The following is a 25775-nucleotide window of genomic DNA, read 5'->3' as shown; positions in this document are numbered from 1 at the left end:
TCATCTAGATGATAGGAGGACTCATCTTCCTGAGTTCAAGTCCAGCTTTAGACACTTACTAGCTTGCTACCCTGGACAAGTCACTGAACCCTGTTTGCCTCAGTTTCCTCATCTGTAAAATTAGCTGGAGAAGAAAATAGCAAACCCTCCAAGATCCTTGCCAAGAAAACCCCAAATGGGGTCACAAAGAGTCAGACATGACTATGACTGAACGATAACAAACAACAACAGATTATAAACTCTTGGAAGGCTGGAGCCATGCTTTTTGTATCACTCTCATTAGCTAACTATTTTTCACTGAGTAGATAATCAACAGTAGAATTATAAGATTTTAAAACTATAAGATCTAAAATCTAAAGTAGTACTTGCTGAATAAATGCAATCATAGGATGTCACTTTAAAAAAATTTAAATTAAATTGTGAACTCTTATAATGGTATTCCAAGCATGAATCTTTAAAATGGTATATTCAACCCCTGTATAACAAAAATCTGAACTTTCAACCTATCTGATTTTATTCTTAAAGCAAGACTAAAAAGTTGAGGAAAATTTCAAATTCTTGAGCCATCTGTGTTGTATAAAATTTTGTTTTTGAGACAAAAGACAGAGACCCATATTTCATGCATAAAAATAATTTTTTTGCTTGAAAATTCCCCAACTTTTCTATCTCTAAGTACTGGGGATTTTCTAATTAAAACTATTAATGTTCAAGCTCATTAAAAAAAACTTATAAAACTATTCTTCTGTTTCTTCCAAGTTCATTGAAAGCATGCCATTGTCTTAGTGGAGATGGACATCCTCACATGTCTCTGGATTTAGAATCCTAGGTCAACTTTTATGGTATTTAAAAAACTTATAAAATGCATCTCTATTACTTGTAAGATCATAACAAGTTTCCTTGAGAGATACATCCAGTGATAATTTTGTGCAGTAATTCTCTCAATCTCAATATTGAGACATAAAACAGGATGATATGTGCCTATAACCATCATGGATGATCTCCTCCACAAAACTTATATGGAAGACAGATTTCTTATAGATTGGTTAGGTACTCTTGTTTGTTTGCTGTTTGTAGCAAGCTCTGAAACACTTCAGTCTCTCTTCGGAGAATGCTTCTCCATTCATAAGATCTTAACTAATAATACATTATTCTTGATAAAGAATGCACATTGCCCAGATTATTACATGGATGGACAGCCTATTCAGTTATTGTATCAGTATATATATTTTGTACAAGTACTATAAATAGATATGAAGTGGGTTCAGACTTGAACATGAATAAGAATTGGATAAGTTGCACTTAGGAAATCACACATTGCTTTCAAAAACCTTATGATACTTACCAGCATGTCTTTTCAGTGCCAATATTTTTTCAGTGATGCTACATGACTATGAATCATTAAATTCCATCATCTTCAAAGAATCAAATTTGTGGGTGACCCAAAGAAAACTAGAGAAATGTAAGGTTACTTTAGATAGTTGTAACATTTTGCTAATGACTTGTAGGCAAGGTATTGGATAAAAGACAAAAGGCTTGTAACAGAAGGCAACGGGCTGGTCATGTAGCAAGAGCAAGGAATCCATAACAAAAATAACAAAATAACAAAAGATGCAAAGAAAGTCCTTTAGCACATTGGGTAGATCTTCCATGGATGATTTATGATAGGATGTAGATATATATTGGGAAGGTATATTTAGGTTGCATATGGCACTAGAAGAAGGGATGCATCAACAACACTCATGTTATTACAAATGCATCCGAGTTTCAAAACATTAGATTAAATTAGGTTATGTTCAGTAAAACATTTGGAATAGCTTCTTAAGTTCTCCGTATAGACAGGATGGAGGCATGTGGGCTCTGAGATGTAGACTAGATAGTTAATAGCTCAAGTAGATTTGAATTTGGTCGAATGATCCAAATTGGTCAATGTCATCTTGGAAGTAGGTGTTGAGTTGAGTGTCCTAAGGATCTGTTCTTGGCCATATGCTGTTCAACATTTTTATCAGTTGCTTATCTAACTAGGCGTAGAAGGTGTACCTAATAAACAATTGAAAAGTTGAACAAAAACTGATACTGTTCTATGTCATGTGTGTGCTTACATTCTGAACAAAAAAGTATATGATCCTTAAAGGCAAAGATCATGTTTCATACTTTTAAAATACTAGTTACATAGCTAAAAAAAAAACAATTTTTGAGTTGATTTGGAAAGCTTAGCATCCTATATGTTTATAGAATCTCAGAGTTTGAAGGGACCTCAGGTGATCTAGGACAAACCCTCTCTGAAACATTAAATTTCTATTCCCCATCCCCACCAGGTAGGCATCTTGCGTAGAAGACCTGCAATGATGAGGAACCCACTTCTCATAAGCCCATTCTACTTTTGGACAGCTCCAATTATTAGAAAGTTTTTCCTTATATTGAGAAGAAATCCACCCATTGATCCTATTTATGACAAGCAGAACGTATCCAATAGGTCTTCCACATGAAAACCCTTCAGATATTTCCATGCTACCAGTCAACAAGCATTTACTAAATGCTTACCATTCCAGGCACTGTACTAGGTGCTAGGGATACAGTCACCAAAATAAGTCCCTGTTCTCAAGGAACTTGACATTCTAATAGAAGGATACAACATTCACAAATAAGTGAAACCAGAACATATAGAAAATAAACATGTAGTAATAGGGGAGTACTGACAGGGGAATTAGGAAAGGCCTCTCCAATGAGGTAACACTTGAACTGAGCCTTGACAGGAGCTGGAGTTTCCAAGAAGTGGAAGTGAGAAGACAGCATTCTAGGCATATGGGACCATTTGTGCAAAGTCACGGAGGTGGGGTATGGAACATTATGTAGGGACAAGAGCAAGTAGGCCAGTGTGGCTAGAGCATAAAGTGTGTGAAGAGTAGTAGTGTATAATCAGCCTGTAAAAATAAGCTGGACACAGAAGATTTTGTATTTTATTCAAAAGGATACAAAAAGAGAAGTTTGTATTTATTCTAAAGGATAAACAAGTGAAGTTTCTCTAGCAGGGAAGTTGACAGTGTGATACCTGTGTCGATTTGGCAACTGGGTGGAGGATGGATTGCAGAGGGGAGAGACTGGATGTAGGCATTCCTGCTAAGAATCTGTTGCAGCAGTTCAGGCAGCAGGTGATAAAGGCCAGAACAAGGGTGGTTATGGTGACGAGACAGATGAATGTGAGAGATGATCAGATGAAATTGGTACAACTTGGCAATTGATTGATATAAAACATTCCCCTATCTTTCTGCAGATCTAGATTCCCTTCCCCTGAATGCACTCCACTATGTTAATATCTTTCAAAATGTGACACTTGGATCTGAATATAACACTCTAGATGTTTATAACCAGAACAGAGTACAGTGAGACTATCACCTTTGTTTTGTGCACTACACTTCCATTAATGCAGACAAAATTTGCGTTAGCTTTTTTGATTTTCTATGTTGAACTGTTGACTCATACTTGACTTGCAGTCTAACACAATCCCTAGGTCTTTTTAAAGATGAATTTTATCAGGCTGTATTCTCATCCTTATACATAAAATTGATTTTTGAAAGAATATTATTCATCCCTATTTGGGCCATTTGTTCAGCCCATCAAAATCTCTCAAATCCCTATTTTTACTCCTAGCATATTAGTTATCCTTCCCAGCTTCAGGTCATCTGCAAAATGTGAAAAACATTCTATCTCTGTCTTCATTAAAATTATTGGTAAAAATGTTGAACAGAACAGATCCAAGAACGGATGCTGCAGTGCTCCCCTGAAGATTTCCTTCCAGCTTGATATCAACTCATTAACTGCTACTTTTAGGCTCCAAATTCAACTAGTTTTATATACACCTAACTGCATTATCATCCAATCTACATCTTTCTATCTTGTCTTCAGTGATATAATGAAAGACTGAGAAGGTCTTGCCGAAATTGAGGTATATGTTATACCTATGGCACTCACTCAATCTACTAGCCTAATAATCCTATTTTTAAAAAGAAATTAATTTAGTATGAAATAATTTGGATTTGATTAATTCATGTTGGTTCATATATCTTTATGATGACCACTTCCTATAAAGTCTGCCCTCATCCTCTAATGCTCCCAGCTTTCCCCAAAGCCACATTGCTGATGATTCTAGGTTTAGCAGGAATGTCTTTGGAATTTCAGGAGTCATTGACGTTCAAGGATGTGGCTGTGGACTTCACCCCGGAAGAATGGGGGCAGCTGTACCCTGCTCAGAGGGACCTGTACAGGGAAGTAATGCTGGAAAACTATAGGAATCTGGTCTCATTGGGTAAGGGTGGCTTCCCTGTACGATTCAGAATCTGCCCTTTGGAGTATATTTGTTTCCTCAATTGTTAAATTCTGTGGGGCCTCTGAAATGTTAGCAGAGTTTGGGCTTGGACTTCAGGGTTCAGAGAAACAGGGTGTCCTGGCTCCCTCTTTCCAAGTGAAAGGGCTATACTTCATAGTATTAGAAATGGGCAGCTTCAGTGTGCTACTCATTATGCTGCACCTTTCTCACCCTTCAGAGGTCTTGAAGAGCAAGTCACTGGGACTGAATTCTAGGATTGTTCTTTGTCCCTAGCACAACACCCAAGTCCTTTGTCTTTACCCATGAGCAGGGCATCAAGTTTCCAAACCACATTTGATCTCCCTGTTGGAGCAAAGAAAAGAACCTTGGATGATGGAGAGAAAAATCCCAAGAGGGAACTGCCCAGGTGAGTGATGAGAGCAAGGCAAATAGAAGTCACTGTAAGTAAGAGTCATGATGGGATGAAATTTGGGGAATGTGTGGGTGGCCCTCTGCAAAAATCCCAGTACCTGGGAAGACTGGGACCATTTGATAAAAGCTACCTTGGATACCCTGACTTCACCTTGCTATGTCATAGAAGAGACTTAGATATCAACTAATATCCCACTTTATACAGGATGTTTTTCCTGTAACATCCCTGAAACATAACTAGCTATCCAGCCTCTACTTGAACATTTCCAGTGGCAACAAGATAGCATGTTCTATTTTGGGGAAACTCTAATTTTTAGAAAGAGCTTCCTTATATTGAACAAATTTCCTTCAACTTCCTGATTTCATGCAACTTCCACTCATTGGTCCTAGTTCTGGCCTTTGTAGTATAGTAGAATAATCCTACTCATTCTTCTGCATGCCAGCCCTTCAGACATTTGAAGTCAGTTCCCATGTCTCCTAAATTTTTTCTATCTGTGCTCCAATCTAGGAAGAACTGTTGTCCTTCTTGTTAAATAAAGCTAAATTCTCCCTCAAATTCTGGATTTTGTCCCTTATAGTATCTTCTAGGACCTAGATCCTATAATTCTCTTTCTAGCATCATTAGTCTTTTCCTGTTCATAGGTTCCCTATATTTTCATTCTTCAAATTTGTTATCAATACTCACTGCTTCAATTTCTATTCTGATGATGATGATTTGCAATTATAACATTTTAATGCTTACAGAGCACTTAACTCCTATAATCTGGTGTCTATTCTTCCTCCATTGCTTCCCTCATTTCCATACACCACCCCATACACATACCTCACACTTTTCTAATGGCCCTTTCTTAGTCTCCATCCTTTTCACCTTCATGGTATCTGATAGTGATGACTTATATTTGATAATGATTCTTGAATTTTCTCCAGTGGCTTATATGATGCTCTACTATGCTGCTCTTTTTCACTGACGTTTCTTCCTCCCTCTTCCCCTTTATTATAGGATTCAGTATCTTCAGTTCTTTATTCCTCCTTTTCTGTAATTGGTTCTGTGGATAACTTAATCACTGTGATTATTTAAGCTATCCTTTTTATGCTTATGACTATCAGATCTATACTTCCAAGTTAGATATGTTACATATGTCCTAGTCACGTTTCCACCTGCCTCTATGATAATCTATTTGGATATCCCACTGTTCACTTCAAATAACATATTTCAAACTGAATTTGCCATATTTTATCCGAAATAGCTTATCAGATCCGCATTTTTGCCAATAGTACTACTACTACTACTACTCTCCTAATCTAGAAATTATATAGTCATATTAAATAATCCATCTCCTTCATGTTCCATCTATCACCAAGTCTAGTTCTTTTAAAATCTCTTAAGATTCAGTCCTTATTCTCTATCATTCTAGGCCAGGTATACATTACCTTGCAGCTGGATTTGTGGTGTGATGGAAAGAGCACTGAATCTGAAGTCAGAAGATCTAGGATCATATCCTAGGAGACCTTAGGCAATTCACTTCCTTCCTAAGGGTTTCAGTTTTTTAATGCAAAAAATGAGAGGGTTGTATTTTTAAGTTCTCTCCTGTTTCTAAATTGCATGAGTCCATGGTTAATGTTAATTGTACCTGGCCATCAAATGGTAGGCTCTTTCTCCCCTCCATTTCATCTTGTATGTGATTATTAAATTAAACTACGTTGATCAGTACATTGAAGGTGCTCACTGTTGATGCTACAAAGAAAAGATATTTCTGAGAAGTAGCACGGTAGAATGGATAGGATACTGGACTAGGAGTCAAAAAGACCTGGATTCAAATCCTATCTTCAAACACTTATTAGCTGTGTGATCTGGGCAAGTCCCTTAATTTCTCTGTGCCCCAGTTTCCCCAAATGCAAACTGCAGGAGTTGTACTCAGTGGCCCCTAAGGTCCATTCTAGCTCTAAACCTATGATTCTATGAAGTTCTAGAAAAGGGAGGAAAAAATAGCTTGTCTCTGTGTCCTAAAGAAACCAAAAATATTGGACAGCAATCTTACCTGAGTATCTCTGAGGTCCCATGGCTTTTAATCCTTAAGGAAACAGACCCTCAAATGGACAAAATTAACATAAGAAAGTCGTTACCCTGTCAGGATGCTGCTCAGAGTTTGGTAACTAGTGCTTGCTTCCTAAATCACATCTAAATCTTACTTCCTCTCTTTCTCAACCAATAGACTTTGCTTCATATTTTTTATAGATAATACCCTTTTCTCTAACTATGGCTTTGAATATATTCTGCCCTGCCTTAAACACCCTCCACTTTTCTTTTTGTCTATTAAATCCTAAGCACAAAGCCTTTAATGTCCACTGAAGTTCCTCTCCTCCAGGAAACCTTCCTTGATTATTACATGTTATGTTGAGCTTCCTTTTTTAATGAAATTCTAAAACACATATAGTATATGCCACATAGACCTCTACCATTTATTTATATGGACTTTTATTTTCAGCTTTTCACATGTGTTAGTCTTCTTACCTAGCTAGTAAGGTCTTTTGAGGGAATGATTTTATCTCATCCTTCCCTTTTATCTCTGGTATTGCTTAAATAGTAAATGCTTAGTAAATAATTGAATGATTGGTTAATATGGAGCCATGTGATAGGATCCCAAGGGTGTTGACCACTGGAGTCCTGTGACCTCTGATATAGGTGGACTTGAGATAACTGGGAAGGGGTTACATAGTGTTTGTTATAAGAAGTACAGCTGTTGGTGTCCTTATGATACAAAGTCATCCTTACTCTGTATTTTGGTATAGACCTTATGCTTCAGGCAGCTTGCAGTACTGTAGCCCAGTGCATAACATTTTCCCAGGGAAATACAGATACAAGGAAAGCCACCCAAGTTACCAGATGGCCTAGAGCTATATTCTCTCATAAAGAGGTCTCATCCAGCTTTTTAGCTTACCTTCTTTCCAAAATAATTAACTCTACAGTTTTTTTTGAAGACCAAATTGGCAACACCAGACCAGAGGACTAGTTTCTCCTTTCTTATATATGTTACCTTTAGGCATTTTCAGAGAGAGAAAAAGACTCATGATAGGTAGCTTAGTATAGTAGATGGCGTATTGGACTTGGAGTCAGGAAGAGCTAGGGTTGAATCTCAATCGTTACACAGTAGCTGTGGGTCCAAGGGTAAGTGCCTTAACCTTTCTGAGGTTTGTAAAATGAGGATAACAGTATCTATGGTACTTACCTCACAGGATTGTTAAGAGGCTGCAACGAGATAATATGTAAAGTGCATGGCAAATTTTAAAGTGTTATATAAATGTCAGTTATGATGATAATGTGAGTGCTGTTGGCAGCTTCTGCTGCCTTCCTATTCCTACAGCTCCACTGCCCTGCCTTCCTGATTGTGATAACACAAGGGAATGATTTTTCTATTCATTCTTTCACTCAAAAGCATTTGTTGAATATCTATGAAGAAGGATACAGAAGAAGTAAGTGATGTGTTTACCTGCACACAGGACCTTAGAATGTGGTTGGAAAGGCAAAGTAGACCCCACATGAAAAATTACATATCTGAACATAAAACATATGAGTAACCATGCAAGATAACATGGATAAAGTATATAATAGGATAGACATACTTTAGGAATAAAATTCAAGAAGTACTGATTGTGGCCCTACCGTCTACAAAGCCCATATTATAATATGTGTAGGCCCTGTATAGAAGATATAAAAAGAATAAATATGCCATGAAGCTTAATAGTGGGAATAAGACACTTATATTTTTAAAAATTAATATTAGGTATAAATTCCATGAAAGAAGAATATCAGTATGGGCCAAATGACTTTGGAGATGTTTTTTAAAGAAGTGGAATGTAAACTGGTCCCTGGAAGATGTTTAGGATTTGATCCCAAAGGGGCTTTCAAGGTATATTAAACAACAACATGGTTAAGGCTTGAAATTTTGAATGAATATGGCATATGTGGGAGACATGAGCTTGGGTGGACTAAAGTGGAGGGTACTTGTTAGGCAGAAGTAGAAGTTTGAATAGGTAAGACCATGCCATATTGTGATGATATCTGTTCAACTGGCTAAAGACCACAGACTTCATCCTATGGGGATGGGAGAGGTACTGGAAGTTTCTTTAACACTGTAATATTAAGGCTATAGAGGCAACTTTAGAATGGCAAAGAGGCTGATATTCTTGTAACGGTGATTGATAATAGCTGTAGCCTTACTGCGTTAGAGCACTGATGGTCAGATAGGCACTAGGATTAGGAGATGCTTGAACAGGAGCTCAGTACTAGGAACACAAGGTTTAAAGCCTCTGTACTTGACATAGTGCATTCAAAGGTCTGGGAACCAAAAAGTTAAAAGTAGTGACTAGGAAGCGTGTTAACAGTAATCAGACAAAATAGGTCTTGATCATCAAACAAGATGAGGATTTGCAATCTAGGAAATACAGGAGAATAAGACAACAAATAAGCTCCAGGGATTAGAATGTAGAAATGATCCTAATCCTGGGGTAATTAATGATGGTTTTTCTTCTTGCTCTTTTTTACCTCCTGTTGAATATAGGTTCCTGGGTTTCTGCAGGTGGGTTCAAGAAGTGATTGTAGCTAGGTGATAATAGGAGACTAAAGAATTCCTCTCACCATGATACCCAAGGGTGTAGAAGACCTCAGCTTCTGGAGTATTCTTAAAGATGTGAAATTATTGTTAGTGAAACATTTCTTTGGTAGTAGTGCACCAGATGGATTAAAAAATTAAAAGAAGATTATAGGAATATAGATTAGTTAATAGTTATGATGATATTACAATAATTCAGGCCTGAGATGATAAAGACCAATATACTGTTACCAGACTGTATCTCCTAGTCCTAACTCATTCCCATATTCCCTCCACTTAGCCTTTTTCCCCGGTTACCCTTCTTGCCATCCATTATGTTTTGATAAACTCTATTTGTCTTCTGTGTGTTCAACTCTCATGCTAAATTAGCTCTCCTGATCATTTGTGACCCTTCCTCACTGTTTACTCTTTCTACAATTATTTGTGTCCCTCACTGTACACTCTCTATTTTCCATTCTTCCCAGACTGGAAGGCCATATTTGAGAGTTTTCAAAGTCATACATGCCTTTAGTTCCTCGTTCTATGCATAGCGTGCTACAGCAGTTTCCCTGCTCTCAGCGTAGGAGACATTTTCATGTTTTATTTTCTTACAGACTGGGAAACTAGACTTGAAACCAAAGAATCAACTCCAAAGGAGGATGTTGCTGACGAAGAGTTATCCCAGGAGGTGATAATGAAAAGACTCCCAAGGGATGGTCTTTGGTGTTCTACATTTGGAGAGGCCTTGGAATGTGATGGCCAGTTAGGGAGGCAGCAAAGAATCAAGGAGAGAATGTTAAAACAAATGTCAGTCACCCATAAGAAAAACTTCTGTGGTAAGAACCATTCTGAATATAATGAACTTGGAATAAGCCTTAGTTTGAGATCAATATTTGTTACCCAACAGAGAAGTTCTGTAGGAAGGAGATGTAATAAATGTGATACATGTGGGAAGATCTTCAAACATAATTTAGACCTAGTTAAGCATCAGCAAATCTGTGTGGGGAAGAAACCCTATGAATGTGATGATTGTGGAAAAACCTTCAGTCAGATTTCATACCTTACCCAACATCGGAGAATCCATACTGGAGAGAAACCCTATGAATGTAGTGAATGTGAGAAAGCCTTTAGCCAGATTTCATACCTTACTCAACATCGGAGAATCCATACTGGGGAAAAACCCTATGAATGTAATGAATGTGGGAAAACTTTCAGCCAGCGTACACACCTTACTTGGCATCAGAGAATTCATACTGGTGAGAAACCTTATAAATGTAATGAATGTGGGAAGGCCTTCAGCATCACCTCATCACTTAATAAACATTGGAGAATTCATACCGGAGAGAAACCCTATGAATGTATTGAATGTGGAAAAGCCTTTAGCAGAAGTACAGCCCTTACTCAACATCAGAGGATTCATACTGGAGAAAAACCCTGTCATTGTAATGAATGTGGAAAAGCCTTTAGCAGAAGAACAGCCCTTACTCAACATCAGAGAGTTCATTCAGGAGAGAAACCCTATCGTTGTAATGAATGTGGAAAAGCCTTCAGGCAGCACAGAGCCCTTACTCAACATCAGAGAATTCATACAGGAGAGAAACCTTATCAGTGTAGTGAATGTGGAAAAGCCTTCAGCAACAGGTCATCCCTTATTCAACATCAGAGAATCCACAGTGGAGAGAAACCCTATGAATGTAATGAATGTGGGAAAGCCTTTAGTTGGAGGACACACCTTACTCAGCATCTAAGAATTCATACAGGAGAAAAACCTTATCAGTGTAATGAATGTGGGAAAGCTTTCAGTGACAGGTCATCTCTTACTCAACACCAGAGAATTCATACAGGAGAGAAACCCTATCAATGTAATGACTGTGGGAGAGCCTTCAGCCGCAACTCATCTCTTACTAAACATCAGAGAATTCATATTGGAGAAGAACCCTATAAATTAAATTAATTTAGTAAGTTATTAATTAATTTGTTCTTGGAAAGGAACCCTATGTATGAGGGAGACCTTTCTTGTACAAACTCAGACCTCAGTGGACAATCATTGTAAAGTCTCTGAAGAACAACACTGAAAATGAAGTGGATTTAGAGAAATTTCTTTCATACTCATAAATATCCTTGAATTATAGAATCATATAACTTGAGTTGAAAGAGACATCAGAGATAATATAGTCCAACTCATTTCTAAGAAGAAATTTCTCTAAAACATCTCTGCCAAGTAGTCACCCAGCCTAAGTTTGAAGGTTCCCAGTGCAGAAGAAATTCACTACCCCTCCCCGCCAAGACAGTCCATTCTACTTTTGAACAGTTTCGATTGTTAGGAACTTTTCCCTTAAATCAAACTGAAGTCCACTTTTTCCCATATTTTAACTCTTTTATATGTTGTCTTCTGCCATTAGAATGTAAGCTCCTTGAGGGTAGAGACTGTCTTTTTTTGCTTGTATTTTTACCTCCAGTGCTTAGCACAGTGCCTGGCACATAGTAAGCACTTAATAAATGCTTTACTTATCTTCTCTGTCACTTCGTTTGTTGTTCTTAATTTTGTCTTCTAATTGAGACAGCTACCGTGTGTTTTCCAGTCTTCTCCAGGCTAAATGTTCCCACTTCCTTTCACTGATTCTTATATGATAGGCTCTCTAGTTCCCCTCACCATCCTGGTGCTCCACCTCTGGGAAAACTCTGTCTTGAAAATATCCATACTAAAATGTGGTTCCTAGAAGGGAACATCATCCTCCAAATGTGGCCTAAGTAGACCAAGGATAAGTTAATATGCAACATTTTGTCACCAGCCATGAGTTTGTTTGTAGTGCTATTTTCTCCTTTATTTCTTTCTCTCCTACTATATTTGCCAGTTCCTCTCAGGAGTCCTATCTCAATTGAAGTCTGAATGTAAAGTGTGCTGGTTTCAGTTTTCAGATGACATCTAGTTGTCTTCTAGGTTTTCTAAATATTTATGTATGTGTGGATACATACATATGTATATAATATATATATAATATATAAAATATGTATACATACATATTTTTTAAAGCTTATATAGGTGTATACACATATATACATTTACATACCTAAGCTTTTTAAAATAAAGAAAATAATGTAAAAATCTTTTAGAGCAATTGAACTAAACCAATGCAAACAGCAGGTTACATTACTAGAGTTCAAGTTGAAATAATGAAAGCTGAGTCTAACTTTACAACTGAAATGATGTTGTAAGATTTCACATTCCTTACCAAGGGACTGATGCCTGATTTGCCTTTATATAAAAAAGATAACACATAACACATAAAAAAGATAACACATAAATTATGTTTAATCCATTTTGAAGGAGCTTTTTGTAGTTCATGTAAACCAACCAGTTAGGGAAACAATAACAGGTCACTTAAATTGCCTTTAAAGTCAAAGAGAGGATTTTGTCTTTCATCCTAGAGGCAACTTCTTGAGCAGAGCATTGACAATAAGACCTGTACTTTAGAAATATCAATTTGATAGCTTATGGAGATAAATTGGAGAGGGGAAGAGACTGGAGGCAGGGCCAATTAGTAGACTATTGCAATAGTCTAAGTGAAAGGTGGTGAAGGCCTAAACTGGAGGGGTTGTGTGAATGGAGAGAAGGAGACTGATTCAAGACATTGTGGTAGAATTGACAAAACATGGTAAGTGATTCGATGTAAGGGATGAGCATGAAAACAGAGTTAAGGATGATTTTGTAGTTGTGAACCTGGGTGAGTAGGAGATCGTACTCTCAACAGTATTAGGGAAGCTAGGAAAATGGGAAGATGTGGGGGGAAAAGATAAATGAGTTTTTATATTGGACATGTTGAGATTGAGAAGCCCTTAGGATATCCATTCAGAAATGTCTAGTAAGGAGTTAGTGATGCAGGGCTGAGGTTCAGGAGAGAATGGGGTAAGATATATAGATCTGGGAGTCATCTGCATGAAGTCAGTCCACAAGCATTTATTAAGTGCCTACTCTGTGCCAATCTATAGAACTGGGGGTACAAATACATGCAAAAATAGTCCCTAACCTCACGGAGCTCACAGTCTAATGAGGGAGGCAACATTCAAACAACTATGTACAAACAAAATTTTTACAGAATAAATTGGAGATAATTTCACAAGGTGATTGGGGAAAGTTTCTTGCAAAGGGTGGAATTTTAGCTGAAACTTGAAGGAAGCAAGGAGGAGGAGACAGGGAATTCCAGGCCTAGGGAAGAGCCAGTGAAAAGGCCCAGAGTCAGAAGATGGAGTGTCATGTGCCAGGAACATGGCTAATGTCAGTGGATAGTAGAGTAGGTGGAGGAGAGTAAGGTATAAGAAGACTGGAAAGGTAGTGAGAGGCCAGGTTATGAAAAGTATTAAAAGCCAAATAGAAGATTTTACATCTGATCCTGGAGGTAATAGAGAGCCATTGGAGTTTATTGATAAAGGGTAGGGGGCAGAAGGGATGACACAGTCAGCCCTGTGCTTTAAGATCACTTTGATAGCTGAGTGGAAGGTGGACTAGAATGAGGGAGAGACTTGAGGTCAGAGGGCCAACCAGAAGACTACTACAGTAGTTTAGGCATAGCATAATGAGGGTCTGCAACCAAGTGGTGGCAGTGATAGAAGAGAGAAGGGGGTATATACAAGAGATGCTGCAAAGTAGAATCAATAGGACTTGGAGGAAAGGGGCAGTGAAAGAAAGTGAAACAAAGGATTGCTGTCCTGGGTAACTTGAAGATGGGGGTTGCCCTAGGCAGTATCAAGGAAGTTAAGAATAAGGTAAGGTTAGGGGGGAAAGGTGATGAATTCACTTTGGGACATGTTGAGTTTAAGATGTCTATGGGACAGCCAGTTCAAGACGTCTGGATTTTTGGAAATGTAAGGATGCAGGGAATCCTAGTTCTTGGGGGCTGACATCCAGTATTGTTATCTTTTAATATGCATTTGCCTAGTAAGGGAGGGGCAAAGAAATAATGATTAAATTGTAGGTGATGTTGGGTAAATGTAGATGAAACACCTTTTTGTGGTACCTACTCTATCCAGCATTTCTGATAATCTTTTCTAGTTATGAGTTCAGTTACCCAAGATCTCACAAAGACCCTCCTGGTTGTAGGAAGGGAGGAAAAAGATAGTCCTTTCCAGAAATTAGTAGACAATACACTATTCCGAGATTTGATATTTTAAAGGTCACCAGCAGCTGATGCCCAGCCGAGTACTTTTCCATCAGAATCTCTTCTCTGAGTAGGAATGGGGAAGTATCTGGTACATCAGAGAGGGAAGCTGCTGTGTGGCAGGGAGAAGGCCATGAAAGTGTTTGGGGAGTGAGATTCAATAACAGAACCCTTGTAATAGGACAAGACTTTTATTATCTAATAAGCAGCAATATATGCCCTAACCATGCCAATAATATCTGTACTCATCTCTCCCTATGTCACTAATAGGAAACAGCCATATTTAGGGCTGGAAAACAAATACCTACCCGTGTATGTGGTTTCATTTGTGGCATATCACTGATCATACCAACCCATCTCTGTGGTCCAGTCCTCTGACCTAGCCTTAAGATCCCAAAGACCTTAAGGTTCCATTAAGGTCTTCAGGTTCCATTCAAGGGCAGGGACCATATAATTCAATCCTGGGATGGCATTCCCACTTTCTGTGCCTGCTGATCTGTTTTTCTTTTTAATTTTCAATATTTTATTTTCAGTTTTGAATTCTTTCCCTCCTACCTCCCCTGTCCCCACCCATTGAGAAGCCAATAAAACAAAACATGTTACAAATATGTATAGTCAAGCAAAACAGATTCCCAAATGAAGTGCCTGCTGATCTGGAAAGGTGTCCCCAAAGAAGCCTAACTAAAAGTTAGAACAAGGGTATGAGAGAGAGAATGCCAGACTTGTGATCTCCAGTAGGCTCGACAGTGTGCTATGGTGCAGACTCTGAGAAAGATTCCTTGCTATGACTAGCAGGATGGAAGGATCATTTGTCGGGGGAAAAGCAAAGCAAAGCTTGGGAAAAGTAGAGTCCCTGGCATGGTGTGGGAGAAGTGAATTCTGTATATATATGCACCAATAGTGTCATGTCTTCTCTCCCAATGCAGAAGAAACATTTGGGGTTAGGTACAGATTAATTGTAATTGTTAAATTGAGATAGGTGGCTCAGTAAATAGAATGCTAGGCCTGGATTCAGGAAGACCTGAATTCAAATCCAGCCTTAAAAACTTATTAGCTGTGTGACCCTGCACAAGACATTTAACCTCTGTCTTCCTTAATCCACTGGAGAAGGAAATGGCAATCATGCCAGTATCTTTTCTAAGAAAACTCCATGGACAGTATTGGCGTGCTGTGGTCCATGGAGTCACGAAGAGTTAGTCACTGAACAAATGAACAAAGTTAATTGCATTAGCAATTCTGCTCAAGTCTGCAGTTACCCTGGTGTTTCAACAATTCGGCTAGCAGCTTCTGTGGGGGTAAAAGACCAACATAAGCCCAACAACAAGAATGCTGCCAGCACAGGTTCTTTTGATCTGCTTTACTAAGGAAAGCAACGTTAAGGGATTAACAATCTTATTTCAATCCAACATACAAATATCATTCACATAGTTCAAGGGGAAAAGCCAGTGCCCTGAACTTCAAAGCAAATACAAACAAATTACAAACATACATTATAAACAGACCAAATACAATTCATAGTTACCAAGAAACCATCAACATCTGGATGAGCTGGAGGCTCTTAGAGTGGCTGCCCAGAGTCCTGTGCCTCCAGGAGTGAGAGCCTCAGCAAATAGTTCCATTCTCTGTTTTTATACACTCTTTAGCCATCACCAAACATCATCTGAGCAACCAGAACTTAGGCTCCTACTATTGGCTCTGGTCTTAGCAACTCCCCTTAGGACCCTGAGGGCTTCACACCCACATAGGCTTAGCACCTAGTAGATAGGGGTTTGGGCCTGGGGCTTTGCACCTAGTAAGGCTTAACCAAAGACAATTGATTTATCATTCTAAAACAGTAAAAAAAGTCCCAACTTAATTGATATTACACCTAGTATATCCCTGATCAAACTTAGCCAACGTCCAGCAACTGGAGGAGGGATAGTGATGAAAGATGGCATGTTTATTCCTGATAATTCTGCATCCTTGATCTTTAAGGCCCTGTTTTTCATTCAGGTTTGGGGTATCTAATATAGCATAGAGTTGGCTTACTCTTCCCTGTCACACTGGTTGGTTTGGTAGGGAGGTGGTACAAAGGTTGTGGGGATAAATTGTGTTAAGAGCCTATTCTTGCCTCTCCTCCCCAAGTGCTTTACTGACATCCCTTGGTGCAAGACAGAAGTCCTAAACAAAAGCCCTGAATGAATGTTAACCCATTTACTATACCTGGCTAGATAGCATGCTTTAGCTCCTAGATGCCAGCTAAGGATAGTTGAGTTAAATCAGCAGTTTAGGCCATGAACAAACTTAATGATACTTTGTTCTTTCTTTTGCCAAATCTACATTCCTTGAGCCTTAAAGTCCCTTATTTAATAAGCTCCAGCTGTCTTTCCGGAAGTCTCTGGTTTGGAGGAAGCTTCTTGAACCCCAGCCAGGGCCACAAGAATAGTTCCAATAAATTTGCAAAGTCAGCCATGGGGTGAGTAGGACTCCACTCCCACTCTTCACTTCCTTTTCTCCCTCCTTAATCACTTACAAGTGCTCAAAGATATCAGTCTAGACCTAGAAGTGGAGTAACAGATGGACCTTATCTTCCCACCAATCTCTGCCTTAGAATTTCTGGGAAGTGATGAAAACAGGGGAAACAACACAGACATATGTCTAAAATATGATGAGAATGTGAGTAATGGGGAAGCTGGGAAGCCCTCTTTGGTGTTGCCAGCCCCATAAACTATCTGACATGCTGCTGCTCTCACAACTCATGTGAGGGACTGCCACACCCCTGAGCTGAATTGAGGCTTCAGCCCCTGCACTGCCCAAATAGCTGATGGAGAACTAATTCAAGATGCGTACTTGAAGAACCATAGCACCCCCATATCTAAACCTACCATGACTTCTGACTGTAAAGAATAACTTAAATTAAGTCTCACTAGGAAATATAAATTCACTATGTGTGCTCTTTTTTTCTCTTGGGTATAATGACTAGCTTACCACATAATAACTCATAAAAAGATCATTGACTGCTGAATGATAAGGGAAAATAGGTAGGATTACTTGAACAAGTCTTTTCATTTACCCTCTGTGGGCCCAAAATAACATTAATTTATTAGTGCTCTGGGCATGGAGTCAGGAAGATCTGAGTTCAAATCCAGCCTCAGACACTGTGTGATCCTGGGCAAGTCACTTAACCTCTGCCTCAGTTTTCTCATCTGTAAAATGGGGATAATAGTACCCACCTCCCAGGATTATTGTGAGGATTAAATGAGATAATAATTGTCAAGTGTTTAGCACAGTGCCTGGCACATAGTATGCTCTATATAAATGCTTATTATTATTATTATTATTATCATTATTACAATACGTGCAGCAGTTATAAGCACTGACTATAAGGATTATAGTTTAACAGAAAACACCCTGAGCAGATTATGCTCAAAACCACTTCCGTGTCTTCCACAGCATTTGCTCTGTGGCCTTATGAGTATGATTATGACACTATATTTTCCAGGGATAGTGTACTACAGTAGAAAGACCACTGGGTTTGTATTCAGAGGACCAATCCTGGCTCAAATGCTTATTATCCATATGATACTGGTTTCTTCATCTGTAAAATAGAGGGGGTTGAATCAGATGATATCTAAGCTGACTCAAAGCCTAAATCTATAATCCTGTGACAGAAGGAAGAAAGAGCTTTCCTAAGCCTTGGCAGTTTGTGTAAGCTTGTGTCTCAGACAGTCCCATATTCCTCACCCAAAAATGCAGCAGGGATCCGGATATGACGCAAAGCCACAGTTCAGCAATTAAAGCTGGAACTATGACTACTATCCAAAATCATTGCAAATTTAGACATTCCCAAAAGGGGGAGAGTGATTTTAAAATCATAAGAAGACAATCAAAAGAAAATCTAGATTTTCCATACTACATTAATATCCATAAGGAATGAAAAAATAGATAATGAAATAAAATCTCAAGAATTGGAAGCAGAATAAGTAGCCTAGAAGACAAAGTAATAAACCATATCCAAGAAATGGACTCCATGAAAACTGGAATAGATCAAATAGAAAACAATGAGACAACAAGAAATATTAGAACAAAATAAAAATATATTAAGAAAAAAAGAAAGTGCAAGATATTAAAAACTGACCTAGGAAACAGATCAAGGAGAGGTAATTTAAAAATCATAAGATTCTGAAAACCATGATTAAGAAAAGGCCTAAGGCACTATATTTCAAGAAATTATAAATGAAAACTGCCTAGATTTACTAGAACCAGAGAGCAAAGTAAAGATAGACAAAAAAATACATTGATCCTTACTAGCTGTGTGACCTTGGGCAAGTCACTTAACACTGATTGCGAAACATTGATCACCTGCTGAAAGAAACCCCGAAAGGAAAAGAGCCAAGATTGTCACAGCCAAAATCCAGAGCTCCCACATCTACGAGAAAACAGCATAAGTATCCAGAAAAAAAGGAAGTTCAGTCAGGATTACACAAGAGTTAACCACTTCTATATTTATAAATGAGAAGAGATCTTGGAATACAATATTCCAAAAGGCAAGAGAGAGAAGTTTATGACCAAGAATAATGCAAAGCTGAATGCACTTCTGCCAGGGGAAAAATAATATTTAGTGAAAAGAGGACTTTCAAGCATTTCAGATAGAAATGACCGGAGCTGAGTAGGAATTTTGAAACACAAGTGCAAGAATCCAAAGAGACCTAGAAAGGCAAATTTATTTGAGAAATTGGAAGAGCTGCATGATTTTTCATATATGGGGTGCATGAGAAGAAAAGTATACAAAGATGAATGAAGGGGTGGGAGAACTGGGAATCAGACGAACCTCACTCAACTGAAATAGACAAAGGAGAGTGGAAAATATGTTTGTTTAATGCAGAAAAACATCAGTCATCAGAGAAACAAGCAAGAATGAGGAGGAAGGAAAGTGTTAGGGAGAGAAGAGCCACAAGCAAAACAAACTTCCTGATCCTGAAAGGGAGATTAAAAGGAAGGGGAAATCTAAAGGGGTGCTTTAATGGTGTGTTAGACCATTGGGGAATGGCTGAACAAATTATGGTATTTGAATGGAAGGGAATATTATTATACTCTAAAAAAAATGAGATGATTTAAAGAATATGGGGTAGTTGAACTCAAAGAGTAAAGAGAGTGAAACCAGGAGAACAATTTATACAAAGACAGCAACACTGAAAAGAAAAACAACTTTGAACGACTTAAGAATTCTGATCAATTCCATGACCAAGCATATTACCTGCCTCCTGACAGAGAGATGATGGACACAAGGTCAGGTACATACAGACACATTTTTGGATGTGGACACTGGGTGAATTTCTTGGACTTGAGTTTGCTCATTTGTTACAGAAGTAAATGAAGCAGGTTACTAAAGCTGTTAGAGCTTGGTCAGACATCAAAAACGCCAGGGTCATCCACTGCATCCCGGGCCATCACCAGTTATTTTGACTTGTGTCCTGCCACTGGACCTCAATGACACTGGAAGAGAGGGTGAGGCTGACAACTTTGTACAGTTCTGTCTCACTTAAATCCAATTCATGTGTATCAAGATATGTCATTGGTCCTCTTTGAAAATGAAGAACAAAGAAAAACAAGGATTTATTTTCTCTTTATCTCGATTTTTTAAATGAAGGAAATGGGATTGGAAGAGATAAGGTTAACAACAGCAAAAGTGAAAGAGGGAGAGGGAAAGGGAGAGAGAGAGAGAAACTTTTAAAATGCACAAAGAAAAAAGAAAGAAGTAAAGAAAGAAGCGTAAGCAAGAACAGTTTTAAAATTAATGTGTGGAATTTATTAAATATTAAAAAACAAGCAGTATGTAATGGAAATAAATGGTTCTATATAGAATTCTCTCTTTGAGTTCTGCTGTGAAATGCTCTTTTCTTGGTATTTAGGTTCAGAATAAAAAATTTTTAAAGAATTTCGCAGAAAAATTATCTAAGACATTCAATGCTGAAAGCATTTGGCCCTTTTATTTGGCATGTTTAAGAGGCTACATATCTTAACTGGAGACATCAAAGAAATGTTGGAGGGGAGATAAGGACAACAAGAGAAGGGTACTAGGGAAGTCCACTCACCCCACCCACTAGAGCTAAGAATACCTTCAAAACTAGAGCAACCTACTAACACTCCCCTCCTCCCCTCCTATACACATGCTCTGGGGCCAGGAATTGACACTTACAAAGCAGAATGGGAAAAGGCTACAACTAGGAATATTTCCAAGGAGTCTCAGGCATGATGGGCCTCAGGCCATGGCATGAGGAAAGACTTCACAATGGTTCTGCTGGAAGCTGTTCCCAGGACTTGGTGTATTGTCACAGGGACTCCTGGACCCCATTTTATTCTACCCATAAGGGCTACTCCAGAATCAGAGCAGCTGTTTTATATAGAGGGGTAAGGATCTACTCAAATGAGTTTAAGTGGTTTCCTATCACAGAGGTCACAGGGAAGAAGATGGCTAATCAGTAAATTTAAAGTTTCTAACTTGAAAATTTCTAAGCATACAACATTCCATATATGATTTCAGAAAAGCATTCCAGGAAAGAGGCAGAGCAGGAGGCAGGAGGAAAGTGTTTGATGAGGGCCTAGGCAGCTTATTGTATAGAGAAAATATATACATTAACAAACCAGATATTTTCCCAGACTACAAGAAAAATGGAATTACTCTGGCTGGGCACTTAAATGAATCTGTAATCTTATCATTGTGAATATTCTTTCTACCTGTGTTGATGGCAATTCATGCCTACTCCTCCACTGCAGTTCTTGTTCATGTCTTCCCATGAGTCCTCCAAACAGAATCCACCCAACTTCACAGAGACCTTCCTCCGTCTTTTATCATTTTATGTATATCGCTGAAGCACTGTCTATCCATTGTTTCCTTGTGGCTTTTCAGTGTTTTAAAACTGAGTTCTTATTAATTTTGATATATCTTCAAAGGAGGCAGGATGCTCTTATATCACTGTTGGATATGTGGCAGAGAGAAGTATCACTGTATAGTTCAAGGATCCAGAGTAACATAGAGAAAACATGTATTTATGTAAATACTTTCTTGATTTATATAGCTTTAACTAATGGTGGTGAGGAACAGGCTTGCAACAAAAAAAACATAATTAAAATTTCAACTTCACCTCAAAATAGACTTCCATCTGTGCCAATGCAAGGCAACTTACACCTCCTGCTGCCAGCCTGATCTTCCAACCTTGATATGGAGAACCTCCAGTGCAAAGAGAAGCAACCTTCCCTTTGATCTCAGGCCTCCATCTCCTGGGAAGAGGAATAAGAAAGTCAGTGGGGAGCAGGACCTCCTTCTGCTGTGTAAGTTTGACTTCCATCTCCTGCAACACCATTTCCTGCCTCATCTCCAGCCTTTGGAAGGAAGAGGAATAGTGAAACTGGGCCTCCCATCTGACCATATGATTGTGTGTTCCATCTCATGCTACACTTGTCTCTAGACCAATCTTCAGTCTCCTGTGGGAAGAGGAATAGTGTCCTCCACTCAGTGATGAACACTCATACATCTGGTCATATCCTACACATCCCAGTGATTTTGAACCCTGGTAGGTCATCATCCAAACTCCACCCTCTGTCCCCCACCACCCAATTTCTTATTCCCACCTCCCTCAATCTTCTCACCCCAAAGTTCCAACCAAATACCACCCACTCCTTTCACTGTGCTCCCTAAATGCCTGTTCTATAGGCAACAAATTTCTCTTCATTTTAAATGTTTTTTTCTCTCTCACACCTATCTTCTAAGTATTATTGAAACCTGGCTTTCCCTGATGACACTAGTCTCAAAGCAGTAACAGAGCTGCTTGCTTTTCTAAAATCTTCCAGTAGGGGACTCCAGAGACCGTGTCTCAGGCATCTGAAAAACTAGCCATACTACAAAGGAGCATTATTAGTTAGAAAAGTCTGTCAATTTCTTTCTTAGATGTGAGTTGGGATGCAGAGCCCCTAACCTTAGCACCTGTAGTTACCCAGACATCTTTTTACAGGCTGTACAGAGGACCTTAGAAGATTCCAAGACTAGTGCAAATCACCCTTCTGTCCTGCCTGACTGGACACTGATGTACCTGATAATAATCTCCTATTAAGAAATGTAGGAGGGTTTCTCTAGGAAATCAAGGGGACTTTTGGCAAACCTCATTCACGTGAGGTTGCTAATCAATTAGTTTGTTTCCTCCCATTGGGTGAAGAGACTATGATACAGTGCTAGCATTTTAAAAATTCTAAGTAAGAATTTAGCATGAAATATCTTTATTTGGGTCACTCAGTTTTATCTATTTCCATTTGGAATAAATTAGCCCAATAGGACAGAGCTACTGACCAGCCTGCACTTATGTATGCACCTAGGTATGCACGACGTGTGTACCTAGAGTCACCACTTCAGTTATGGCCAACTTTGACAGACAACGTAGAATTGGCTAAGTCTATTTGCTAGGACCTGGTTGCACGTGGGGGAGAGCTACCATATCACAACTCTTGAACCACAATGTACATTGTATAGCCCAACCACAATGCTTGGGCAACTATTTCCACTAAAAGGAACTATCTAAGAACTACTCTGTCACTATGGGAAGGAGGAAGGAGTTTGTAAGATTTCCACTTACTTCTCAACTCCAAAATGACCAACTTTTCAACCTTTTGCCTCATACCTGATAACCTATCTCTTTATGACACGAGCTCAAACTCCAAGGTTTTATTGTAAATTTGTAATCTTCTGTGAGCTTTATGGATTTAGTGCTGGCCCAGAGACAGCAAATATCCCAGAGATTTCATATGTCCTACTGGTATTTGAAGTGTAAAGGTCAGTGCCCACATACAGTGACAGCTGCTTTACATCGGCACAAAGTGGGAATAGTTTAGTAGGTAATCTAAGTGCAGAATCCACAAAGGCCAACAGATGGTGTTCAAACCTAATATGTGCTCAATACCACAAAATAGGCTCAAACTACTCCTTGTTTTCTTAGCCCAAGTTTCCGCCTAGTCTAGGAGTATGATTAATTCTCAACAACAGTTCATAACGTATCTAGGCCAGTACAGGGATCACTTTTTGGATGAAAATGAGATCTAAGATGTGGTGACTGGCTTTGGATGACCTTGGAAGGTAGACTTCATGGCAATTGAGGAGGGAAATGGACTAGAAGGCAAGCATATTTGAAGGGATATCAACATGAATACTAAAGTCATACGAAAAATGAGATGAGAATAGAGTTTGGGGTGAAGTTTCCTGTACTGAACTCCCTGAGAAAAGAGAGAGAGTGATCTGGAGAACAGTAGATGGCAGCAACAGGGATCTGGACAGAGTGATATACAGATGGAATGGACCTCAAAGGAAAAGAGTTTGCTGAGAGGGGCAGATGGAGAAATTGGAGGTGGTAGTGGAGAGCAAAGAGAATCTTGGTTCCTCCTCTTAATCCAATTTGTTGGGCAAAGAGAAGCAGCAGGTAGCCCTTGAGAGAATGACAAAGGATGGGACATTTTCCACAAAGAGTCATGTTTCTATTTCAGCAGCTTTTCTGGCAAGGCTGGACTGCCTCATAGGAGGCCTAAGTTACTAAAGACCCAAGGAGTTGCATTTCTTTCAAGCTAGAAAAGAAAAGATTCTTATGGTGGGATCAGGACAGTAGGAAGGAATTTCTGGTATAGGAGCAGTTGAAAAATTTCTCTGAAAAAGGAGAGGAATGGAGTCAGAGAGATAGCACAGTGACAGACAGATTATTCTTCCCAGGACACTGACTTTAAACCTTGTAATGACTGGAGCCTTTTCCTTTCCCTGACTTGGAGCTTGGCTTATTATTATTCTATTATCCAGCAGAGAATAACTGGAACAACAGTGAATCTATTCCATTTTTTTCTTTTCTTTTATTGCCCCAGAGACTGGCAGCAAGGTTAATTACTAAATGTTTCTTTGCTATTTAAACATTTTGCCTACTGGTTATTTTTCAAAATGGTTTAATAGATTAAGTTAAAATTCTAACAGCATGCTGAGTTAGTGATTTTTTTTTCTATACAGAGTGCGAGAAAGAAGGGAAACCTGTGAATATTTGATTAGGCTGAATTTCAACTGGTTGAGAGATCACCATCCCAGCTTGGCAATCAATAGATTGCTTGTGAATTCAAAATACTTCATGAATCAGATTCGCAATTTGTATTTTTAAGGGTGTTTTTTTTAACTCTATTGGGAAGGAAGAAAACAAGCCTTTATTAAGCTAAGTACTTGACAAATACCTTATTTGATCCTCACAACAGCTATGAAGGGTAGGTTCGATTATTATCAACATTTTATAGCTGGGGAAGCTAAGGCAAACAGAAGTTTAAGTGACTTTCTCAACCAGGGTCATGCAGCTAATATTAGCGCATGAGATTGGATTTGAATTCAGGTCTTCCTGACATCAAGTCTAACACTGTCCATTGTGCCAACTAGCAACCTAGCCATGTGGAACTGAGACTTTTGCCATTGACTAATACCCTCTCAAGCTAATCTCAGTATCTTTGCTTTCCACCAAGAGCTTTCGGGTTTTTCTCCATCCACTAGAGAGAGGAGGGAAGTAGGGAATCCTAGAGAAAATCACATCTTTTTTTTTGTATTTTTTTTCAATTTAAATTTATTTATTTAACATATTTGGTTTTCAGCATTGATTTTCACAACAGTTTGAATTACAAATTTTCTCCCCATTTCTACCGTCCCCCCCACTCCAAGATGGCATATATTCTGGTTGCCCTGTTCCCCAGTCAGCCCTCCCTTCTATCACCCCCCTCCCCTCTCATCCCCTTATCCCTTCCTTTCTTGTAGGGCAAGATAAATTTCTACGGCCCATTGCCTGTGTATCTTATTTTTTAGTTGCATGCAAAAACTTTTTGTTTTTGAACATCTGATTTTAAAACTTTGAGTTCCAAATTCTCTCCCCTCTTCCCTTCCCACCCACCCTCCCGAAGAAGTCGAGCAATTCAACCTAGGCCACACATGTATCATTATGTATAACCCTTCCACAATACTCATGTTGTGAAAGGCTAACTACATTTTGCTCCTTCCCAACCCATCCCGCTTTTTTGAATTTTCTCCCTTGACCCTGTCCCCTTTCCAAAGTGTTTGTTTTGATTACCTCCACCCCCATCTGCCCTCCCCTCCATCATCCCCCCCCTTTAATTTTTTTTATCTTCCTCCCTCTTCTTTCCTGTGGGGTAAGATACCCAACTGAGTATGTATGGTATTCCCCCTCAGGCCAAATCTGATGAGAGCAAGGTTCACTCATTCCCCCCTCACCTGCCCTCTCCCCTCCTCCCATAGAACTGCTT

General features: G+C 38.9%; 1 protein-coding gene across 1 annotated transcript in view; it reads left to right on the top strand.

Moving 5' to 3' along the window:
• LOC118841589 (zinc finger protein 2 homolog) overlaps positions 1-25775 on the top strand; it is a 250524-nt gene that overhangs the window by 6579 nt on the left and 218170 nt on the right. Inside the window, exons 4-6 of the mRNA XM_036749134.1 lie at positions 4177-4303; positions 4635-4730; positions 9939-11234. Coding sequence (XP_036605029.1) covers positions 4177-4303; positions 4635-4730; positions 9939-11234 — 1519 coding nt within the window. The remainder of the gene's footprint in view (positions 1-4176; positions 4304-4634; positions 4731-9938; positions 11235-25775) is intronic.

This window comes from Trichosurus vulpecula, chromosome 3 (assembly GCF_011100635.1).
Source record: "Trichosurus vulpecula isolate mTriVul1 chromosome 3, mTriVul1.pri, whole genome shotgun sequence".
NCBI lineage: Eukaryota > Metazoa > Chordata > Mammalia > Diprotodontia > Phalangeridae > Trichosurus > Trichosurus vulpecula.
The sequence above is the reverse complement of the archived record's forward strand: the minus strand, read 5'-3'. Positions and strand labels throughout refer to the sequence as shown.